Genomic DNA, 10,237 nt, shown 5'->3' with positions numbered 1-10,237 from the left:
ATTGGTGCTACCCCAACTCTATCTCGTATATCATCATTCTGGACTCGATCCTTCCTCGTGTGGCCACACATCCATCTCAACATACTGCGCTTCAACTCTTGGCTAGCTGTAATTTGTTGTATTCTAGCTTTCTTTTGTTCTGGTTGCATGTTTGCATATATCTCCCTATTTTGTGCCTTTTTTTTGGTTTTGTTTTGCTGATAGGCTTCACGGCATTTGTTCAGCTTGTCCGGCTTTCTCTGCTTTTCTTCATTGGTCATCTCTGCTTCTGTCTGCATATTTGCATATTTCTGCCTTTTCTGTGTGCATATTTTTGTCTTGTTTCTCTGATAAGCTTCACGTTGTTTTTTTGTTTTTCCTGCTTTTCTTCATTACTCATCTGTGCATATCGCTCTCTAACTCTTTCTTCTTTGTTCCTTGGCATCCATTAACAAAGATTGAAACTCAATTGGCTTTCCTGCACGGTAGTTTTGGAATGTGTAAGAGTATGTTATTTAATAGAAATGAGAAACTAATTGGAATCGATATATGCATCAGCAACAGTGGTTAATGTGTTATTTAATAAAAAGGAATAAACTAATTAAAATTGATATATGCATCAGCATAGGTCTTGAGCTCTAGAAAATGGTGGAAAGAATTATTTATCAAGTTACAGGAAAGAAAACTGCTACAGAGAGTCAAGGGTCCTTGGTCCTTTCTTATTTTGTGTTGTTCTGTCCATTTTAGAATTATATTAGTGATATCTTCTTGGTGAACTCTGCGAAAATTTTAAGCTTATCATTTCTACTGTTTTCTTAAAAAGAGAATTATTTGATTTGCATTTCAGTTAGCAAAATTAAGCAGTTCATGCCTTGGAATAGATATCAAATAATCCTTGAAGTGATTATTAGTTAGAGTTATAATATAGGTCATGTACCCCTTTGTATTTATCCTGTTGTATAAGGGGTTTCCTGCATATGTTCCACACCTGTACATGTATATATATCGGCCTATGGCCTCATGGGAATACAAGTTGCTTATTCCTAACATGGTATTAGAGCTTTAGGTCTCTTTTTTTCGCACGCGCAACTCGTGCTTCGATCCACTCCCGCCGCCGCCGCGTTCTCTCTTTGCCTCGGCGCCGCTGCTGCGTCCCCTCCCGCCAGGCGCCTCTCCTCCCGATCGTGTCCAGTCTTCTCCTCGATCGAAGCAGGGAGGCCCCCGATCGATCTCCTGCGCCCAGCCGGCCCCGATCGATCTCGTCACGCTCTAGCCGGTCCGATCGGCGCAGCTCCCAGCCGGCCTGCTCCCGTCCAAGATCCAGCCGGCTTGCTCCCTCCTGCGCTCAGCCGGCCCTGATCGACGCCGCTCCCAGCCGGCCTGCTCCTGCCTAGCCGGCCCCGATCGAGATCCCCTGCCGCCCGTGCCGGATCCCGCTCCCAGCCGCCGTCCTCGTCCGGCCTCTGCTGCTTTCGGATCTTTGCCCAAAAAAAAACAAAAAACAAAAAATGTCTGCTGCATCGGGCTATGTTGCTGTCCCTCACTGTCCGGTGATCTTCGATGGTACCAACTACACCGAGTTCGCTGGCTTCATGTGCATTCACATGCGCGGCATTCGTCTCTGGGGTGTTCTTTCTAGCGAGGTCTGCTGTCCGCCACGTCCGGTCCCTCCGGTGGCCCCTACTCCGCCGACTCCACTGGTTCTTCCTACGGATGCTACTCAGGCCGCCAAGGATGCGGCTAAGCTTGCTGATGAGACTGTTGATCGTGCTTATGATGAGAGGGTTTTGGCTTATGAGGAGGCTCTTCAGACGTATCATGGTGCTTTGTCTGTTTACACCCAGTGGCTTGATGATGATGCTCGTGCTGCAGCTGTTCTCACTGCTAGTGTTCTGCCTCAGTTTGCTTCTGAGTTTCTGGGTCTTCCTACTGTCTTTCAGATGTGGACCTGTCTTCGTCAGCGCTATGAGCCCTCTGGTGATGCCTTATACCTTTCTGTGGTGCGTCAGGAGCATGCTCTTCAGCAGGGTGACTCTACTGTTGATGACTTTTATGCACAGAGTTCTGCTATCTGGCGCCAGCTTGATTCTCTCTGCAGTGCTGGTTGTCGTACTTGCCCCTGCTGCCAGGCTGTCCAGGCCAACTTGGAGTTTCATCGCGTCTACGAGTTCCTGTCTCGCGCCGAGTTTGAGCCCCGGCGTGCTCAGTTGTTTGCTCGTGGCCGCATTTCTCTCATGGAGGCGCTTTCAGAGATTCATGCTGAGGAGACTCGCTTACGTGGTGCTGGTTTGCTGGAGGTTCCCTCTGTGCTTGCTACTCGGGCTTCTTCCACTCCACCTGCTGCACCGCCCCATTCTCGCTCGAGTGCTCCGCCGCTCTTGCCCACTCCTTCTGGAGGCTCAGGTCGCCCCCGTTCACATTGTGACTACTGCAACATTGATGGTCATATTGAGTCCCAGTGCTACACAAAGCGGAAACACCTGCGCAAGGCGCGCTCATCCTCCTCAGGGACTTCGTCATCTCCCTCGACAGCTTCAGCCATTGCTTTGACTGAGCAGGATATTCTGAGACTTAAGCGTCTGCTCGCGGCCTCAGGTTCTTCCTCGACGGGTACTGCTGGTTCTGTGACTGATGCTTCCCGCACTGAGCACCCGCCCTCTACACAGTCAGGTACATCCCCATGGGTTCTGGACTCTGGAGCTTCTTTTCATATGTCTTCTCATTCTTCCGCTTTGTCCTCTCTTCGATCGCTGGATTCTCCTGTTCATGTCTTCACTGCTGATGGTACTCCACTTTCTGTTGCTAGTAGAGGCCATCTTTCCACTCCTTATTCTGTTCCTGATGTTGCTCATGTTCCTCGACTTACCATGAATCTGTTTTCTGCCGGTCAACTTACTGATTCTGGTTGTCGTGTCATCCTTGACGTTGACTCTTGTTCTGTCCAGGATCGTCGCACGCACACTCTGGTTGGGGCTGGCCCTCGCCGCCGTGATTCTCAGGGTCTTTGGGAGTTGGACTGGCTTCATGTTCCTTCCGCTGCCACCACCATCGCCAGTCCCTCCGCTGCTGTCGCCTCTGTTACTGGTTCCTTCAAGCAGTGGCATCATCGACTTGGTCATCTGTGTGGTTCTCGGTTATCGTCTTTAGTTCGTCGAGGTCTTCTGGGGTCTGTCTCAGGAGATGTCTCTTTAGAGTGTCAGGGTTGTCGTCTTGGCAAGCAGATTCAGTTACCATATTCACATAGTGAGTCAGTGTCTAAGCGTCCTTTTGATTTAGTCCATTCTGATGTATGGGGTCCGGCTCCTTTCGCTTCGAAAGGTGGTCATAAATACTATATTATTTTCATCGATGATTTTTCTCGTTACACATGGCTTTATTTCATGACTTCTCGTAGTGAGGTGTTGTCTATTTATAAGCGTTTTGCTGCCATGGTTCATACTCAGTTCTCTTCACCCATTCGTGTTTTTCGTGCTGACTCCGCTGGCGAGTATATCTCTAAGATGTTGCGTGGTGTCCTTGCTGAGCAGGGTACTCTTGCCCAGTTCTCTTGTCCTGGTGCTCATGCTCAGAATGGCGTGTCTGAGCGCAAGCATCGTCACCTTCTTGAGACGGCTCGTGCGATGATGATCGCCGCCTCTCTTCCGCCTCATTTTTGGGCTGAGGCTATCTCCACTTCCGCCTATCTCATCAACCTTCAGCCGTCCGCTGCTTTGCAGGGTAGTGTTCCTTTTGAGCGTCTTTTTGATCGTTCTCCCGATTATTCGATGCTTCGCTTGTTTGGTTGTGTTTGCTATGTTCTTCTTGCCCCTCGCGAACGCACCAAACTGACCGCTCAGTCTGTTGAGTGTGTCTTCTTAGGCTACAGTGATGAACATAAGGGCTATCGTTGTTGGGATCCTACCGGTCGTCGGATGCGTATATCTCGAGATGTGACTTTTGATGAGTCTCGTCCTTTCTACCCACGCCCATCTTCATCGATTTTTTCCGTGGAGGATATCTCTTTCCTCACTTTTCCTGACTCACCTATCACCCCCGTCGCGCCTGTGCCTATTCGTTCCACTCCCTCTGCTTCTCCACGCCTCGTCGATTTGCAGCCACCATCTTCCCCGGTCTCCTCACCTAGCATGTCACCGGATTCTACACCTTCATCTCCGGTGACTTCTTCGTCGCCACCCCCCGATTCTACCTTGGCAATTCCTCCTTCTCTTGTTCCATCTTTTCCTCAGCATTACACTCGTCGTTCACGACTTGTGGATGCTTCCTTGGATGAGTCGTCCTCTTCCTCTCAGCCTACTTATGGCTTGCGTTCTCGTCCTCGTCCGCCTATTGATCGCTTTGGATTTCCCACCGCTGGTGCTGCTGTTCTTGAGCCGACTTCTTACCGTCAGGCTGTTGTTCATCCTTGCAGTTTGCGATGGCAAAGGAGATTGCTGCTCTTGAACGCACTGGTACCTGGGATCTGGTTTCTCTTCCTCCCGGAGTCCGTCCCATCACTTGTAAGTGGGTCTACAAGGTTAAGACTCGCTCTGATGGTTCTCTTGAGCGTCACAAAGCTCGTCTCGTGGCTCGTGGTTTTCAGTAGGAGCATGGTCGTGATTATGACGAGACTTTTGCTCCTGTGGCCCATATGACCACTATTCGTACACTTCTTGCCGTTGCCTCTGCACGCCACTGGTCTATATCTCAGCTTGATGTTAAGAATGCCTTTATTAATGGTGAGCTGCGTGAGGAGGTGTACATGCAGCCACCACCTGGGTATTCTGTTCCTGATGGCATGGTGTGTCGTCTTCGTCGCTCTCTCTATGGCCTTAAGCAAGCCCCTCGCGCCTTGTTTGAGCGTTTTGCCTCTGTTGTCACTTCTGCTGGTTTTTCAGCAAGTGCTCATGATCCAGCATTGTTTATTCACCTTTCTCCTCGTGGCCGTACTCTTCTTCTCTATGTTGATGATATGGTCATCACTGGGGATGACCCCGAGTATATTGCCTTTGTAAAGGCCCGTCTTAGTGAGCAGTTTCTTATGTCTGATCTTGGACCTCTTCGCTACTTTCTTGGGATTGAAGTCTCTTCTACCTCTGATGGCTTTTTTATATCCCGGGAAAAGTATATCCAGGATCTTCTTGCTCGTGCTGCTCTTACTGACGAGCGCATTGTTGAGACTCCTATGGAGCTCAATGTTCACCTCCGTGCTACTGATGGTGATCCTCTCTCTGACCCGACGCGTTATCGTCATCTTGTTGGCAGTCTTGTCTATCTAGCTGTCACTCGTCCGGACATCTCTTATCCGGTTCATATTCTGAGTCAGTTTGTCTCTGCTCCCACATCGGTTCACTATAGTCATCTCCTTCGTGTTCTCCGATATCTTCGGGGCACGATCTCTCACCGTCTATTCTTTCCTAACTCCAGTTCTTTACAGCTTCAGGCCTATGCGGATGCTATGTGGGCTAGTGATCCTTCTGATCGCCGTTCACTTTCTGCTTACTGTGTTTTTCTTGGCGGTTCTCTCATTGCCTGGAAGACGAAGAAACAGATTGCAGTTTCCCGTTCTAGTGCTGAGGCTGAGTTGCGAGCCATGGCTCTTTTGACGGCAGAGGTGACTTGGTTACGGTGGTTACTTCAGGATTTTGGTGTTTCTGTCACTACACCGACTCTGCTCTTATCTGACAGTACAGGTGCTATTAGCATTGCGAGCGATCCTGTGAAGCATGAGCTCACCAAGCATATTGGTGTTGATGCTTCCGTGTGCGTAGGAAATTTTTTGAAATTACTACGTTCCCCAACAGTGGTATCAGAGTCTGGTTTTATGCGTTGATGTTATGCACGAGTAGAACACAAGTGAGTTGTGGGCGATATAAGTCATACTGCTTAGTAGCATGTCATACTTTGGTTCGGCGGTATTGTGAGATGAAGCGGCCCGGACCGACATTACGCGTACGCTTACGCGAGACTGGTTTCACCGTTGCGAGCACTCGTTGCTTAAAGGTGACCGGCGGGTGTCTGTCTCTCTCACTTTAGTTGAACCGAGTGTGGCTACGCCCGGTCCTTGCGAAGGTTAAAACAGCAACAACTTGACAAATTATCGTTGTGGTTTTGATGCGTAGGTAAGAACGGTTCTTGCTAAGCCCGTAGCAGCCACGTAAAATTTGCAACAACAAAGTAGAGGACATCTAACTTGTTTTTGCAGGGCATGTTGTGATGTGATATGGTCAAGACATGATACTATATTTTATTGTATGAGATGATCATGTTTTGTAACCGAGTTATCGGCAACTGGCAGGAGCCATATGGTTGTCGCTTTATTGTATGCAATGCAATCGCCATGTAATTGTTTTACTTTATCACTAAGCGGTAGCGATAGTCGTAAAAGCAATAAGTTGGCGAGACGACAACGATACTACGATGGAGATCAAGGTGTCGCGCCGGTGACGATGGTGATCATGACGGTGCTTCGGAGATGGAGATCACAAGCACAAGATGATGATGGCCATATCATATCACTTATATTGATTGCATGTGATGTTAATCCTTTATGCATCTTATCTTGCTTTGATTGACGGTAGCATTATAAGATGATCTCTCACTAAAATTTCAAGATAAAAGTGTTCTCCCTGAGTATGCACCGTTGCAAAAGTTCTTCGTGCTGAGACACCACGTGATGATCGGGTGTGATAGGCTCTACGTTCAAATACAACGGGTGCAAAACAGTTGCACACGCGGAATACTCAGGTTAAACTTGACGAGCCTAGCATATGCAGATATGGCCTTGGGACACGGAGACCGAAAGGTCGAGCGTGAATCATATAGTAGATATGATCAACATAGTGATGTTCACCGTTGAAACTACTCCATCTCACGTGATGATCGAACATGGTTTAGTTGATATGGATCACGTGATCACTTAGAGGATTAGAGGGATGTCTATCTAAGTGGGAGTTCTTAAGTAATATGATTAATTGAACTTAAATTTATCATGAACTTAGTCCTGATAGTATTTTTGCAAATTATGTCATAGATCAATAGCTCGCGTTGTTGCTTCCCTGTGTTTATTTTTGATATGTTCCTAGAGAAAATTATGTTGAAAGATGTTAGTAGCAAAGATGCGGATTGGATTCGTGATCTAAGGATTATCCTCATTGCTGCACAGAAGAATTATGTCCTTAATGCACTGCTAGGTGACAGACCTATTGCAGGAGCAGATGCAGACGTTATGAACGTTTGGCTAGCTCAATATGATGACTACTTGATAGTTTAGTGCACCATGCTTAACGGCTTAGAATCGGGACTTCAAAGACGTTTTGAACGTCATGGACCATATGAGATCTTCCAGGAGTTGAAGTTAATATTTCAAGCAAATACCCGAGTTGAGAGATATGAAGTCTCCAACAAGTTCTATAGCTAAAAGATGGAGGAGAATCGCTCAACTAGTGAGCATGTGCTCAGATTGTCTGGGTACTACAATCGCTTGAATCAAGTGGAAGTTAATCTTCCAGATAAAATAGTGATTGAAAGAATTCTCTAGTCACCATCACCAAGTTTGTAGAACTTCGTGATGAACTACAGTATGCAAGGGATGACGAAAGTAATTCCCGAGCTCTTCGTGATGCTGAAATCGACGAAGGTAGAAATCAAGAAAAACATCAAGTGTTGATGGTTGACGAGACCACTAGTTTCAAGAAAAGGGCAAAGGGAAGAAGGGGAACTTCAAGAAGAACGGCAAGCAAGTTGCTGCTCAAGTGAAGAAGCCTAAGTCTGGTCCTAAGCCTGAGACTAAGTGCTTCTACTGCAAAGGGACTGGTCACTGGAAGCGGAACTACCCCAACTATTTGGTGGATAAGAAGGATGGCAAAGTGAACAAAGGTATATTGGATATACATGTTATTGATGTGTACTTTACTAGTGTTTATAGCAACCCCTCGGTATTTGATACTGGTTCAGTTGCTAAAGTAGTAACTCGAAACGGGAGTTGCAGAATAAACAGAGACTAGTAAAAGGCGAGGTGACGATGGTGTTGGAAGTAGTTCCAAGATTGATATGATCATCATCGCACACTCCCTATACTTTCGGGATTAGTGTTGAAACTAAATAAGTGTTATTTGGTGTTTGCGTTGAGCATGAATATGATTTGATCATGTTTATTGCAATACGGTTATTCATTTAAGTTAGAGAACAATTGTTGTTCTGTTTACATGAATAAAAACCTTCTATGGTCATACACACCAATGAAAATGGTTTGTTGGATCTCGATCGTAGTGATACACATATTCATAATATTGAAGCCAAAAGATGCAAAGTTAATAATGATAGTGCAACTTATTTGTGGCACTGCCGTTTAGGTCATATTGGTGTAAAGCGCATGAAGAAACTCCATACTGATGGGATTTTGGAATCACTTGATGCTTGCGAACCGTGCCTCATGGGCAAGATGACTAAAACGCCGTTCTCTGGAACTATGGAGAGAGCAACAGATTTGTTGGAAATCATACATACAGATGTATGTGGTCCGATGAAAATTGAGGCTCGTAGCCGGTATCATTATTTTCTGACCTTCACAGATGATTTGAGCAGATATGGGTATATCTACTTAATGAAACAGAAGTCTGAAACATTTGAAAAGTTCATATAATTTCAGAGTGAAGCGGAAAATCATCGTAACAAGAAAATAAAGTTTCTACGATCTGATCGTGGAGAAGAGTATTTGAGTTACGAGTTTGGCCTTCAGTTAAAACAATGTGAAATAGTTTCACTACTCACGCCACCTGGAACACCACGGTGTAATGGTGTGTCCGAACATCGTAACCGTACTTTAGATATGGTGCGATATATGATGTCTCTTACCGATCTACCACTATCGTTTTGGGGTTATGCATTAGAGACAGCTGCATTCACGTTAAATAGGGTACCATCTAAATCCGTTGAGACGACATCTTATGAACTGTGGTTTGGCAAAAAACCAAAGTTGTCGTTTCTTAAAGTTTGGGGTTGCGATGCTTATGTGAAAAGGTTTCATCCTGATAAGCTCAAACCCAAATCGGAGAAATGTGTCTTCATAGGATACCCAAAGGATACAGTTGGGTACACCTTCTATCACAGATCCGAAGGCAAGACATTCGTTGCTAAAAATGGATCCTTTCTAGAGAAGGAGTTTCTCTCGAAAGAAGTGAGTGGGAGGAAAGTAGAACTTGATGAGGTAACTGTACCTGCTCCCTTATTGGAAAGTAGTTCATCACAGAAATATGTTCCTGTGACTCCTACACCAATTAGTGAGGAAGTTAATGATGATGATCATGTAACTTCAGATCAAGTTACTACCAAACCTCGTAGGTAAACCAGAGTAAGATCCTCACCAGAGTGGTACGGTAATCCTGTTCTGGAGGTTATGTTACTAGACCATGACGAACCTACGAACTATGAGGAAGCGATGATGAGCCCAGATTCCGCAAAATGGCTTGAGGCCATGAAATCTGAGATGAGATCCATGTTTGAGAACAAAGTATGGACTTTGATTGACTTGCCCAATGATCGGCAAGCCATTGAGATTAAATGGATCTTCAAGAGAAAGACAGACAATGATAGTAGTGTTACTGTCTACAAAGCTAGAATTGTCGCAAAAAGGTTTTCGACAAGTTCAAGGTGTTGACTACGATGAGAGTTTCTCACTCGTATCTATGCTTAAGTCTGTCTGAATCATGTTAGCAATTGCCGCATTTTATGAAATATGGCAAATGGATAAACAAAACTGCATTCCTTAATGGATTTATTAAGGAAGAGTTGTATATGATGCAACCAGAAGGTTTTGTCAATCCTAAAAGTGCTAACAAAATATGCAAGCTCCAGCGATCCATCTATGGACTGGTGCAAGCATCTCAGAGTTGGAATATATGCTTTGATAAGTTGATCAAAGGATATAGTTTTATACAGACTTGCGGTGAAGCCTGTATTTACAAGAAAGTGAGTGGGAGCACTACAACATTTCTGATAAGTATATGTGAATGACATATTATTGATCGGAAATAATGTAGAATTATTCTGCAAAGCATAAAAGGAGTGTTTGAAAGGAGTTTTTCAAAGAAAGACCTCGGTGAAGCTGCTTACATATTGAGCATCAAGATCTATAGAGATAGATCAAGACGCTTGATAAGTTTTTTTTCAATGAGTACATACCTTAACAAGATTTTGAAGTAGTTCAAAATAGAACAGTCAAAGAAAGAGTTCTTGCCTGTGTTACAAGGTGTGAAATTGAGTAAGACTCAAAGCCCGACCA

General features: G+C 45.4%; 1 protein-coding gene across 1 annotated transcript; it reads left to right on the top strand.

The window, feature by feature from the left end:
- Nucleotides 1–1,479: 1,479 nt before the first annotated feature.
- LOC123497584 (uncharacterized) lies at nt 1,480–3,049 on the top strand. The gene is made up of 2 exons (XM_073510359.1): nt 1,480–2,649; nt 2,925–3,049. Exons 1-2 carry the CDS (start codon nt 1,488–1,490, stop codon nt 2,969–2,971), a joined length of 1,209 nt encoding a protein of 402 aa, XP_073366460.1. The 5' UTR covers nt 1,480–1,487; the 3' UTR covers nt 2,972–3,049.
- The last annotated feature ends 7,188 nt before the right edge of the window (nt 3,050–10,237 follow it).

This window comes from Aegilops tauschii, chromosome 3, assembly GCF_002575655.3.
Source record: "Aegilops tauschii subsp. strangulata cultivar AL8/78 chromosome 3, Aet v6.0, whole genome shotgun sequence".
NCBI lineage: Eukaryota > Viridiplantae > Streptophyta > Magnoliopsida > Poales > Poaceae > Aegilops > Aegilops tauschii.
This window is presented reverse-complemented; position numbering and strand designations above follow the sequence as displayed.

Coding starts and splice junctions, on each gene's coding strand:
- LOC123497584 (XM_073510359.1), top strand. CDS start 1,488: ATGTCTGCTGCATCGGGCTATGTTGCTGTCCCTCACTGTCCGGTGATC. Junction 2,650..2,924: donor CCCGCCCTCTACACAGTCAG/GTACATCCCCAT, acceptor TGTTCTGTCCAG/GATCGTCGCACGCACACTCT.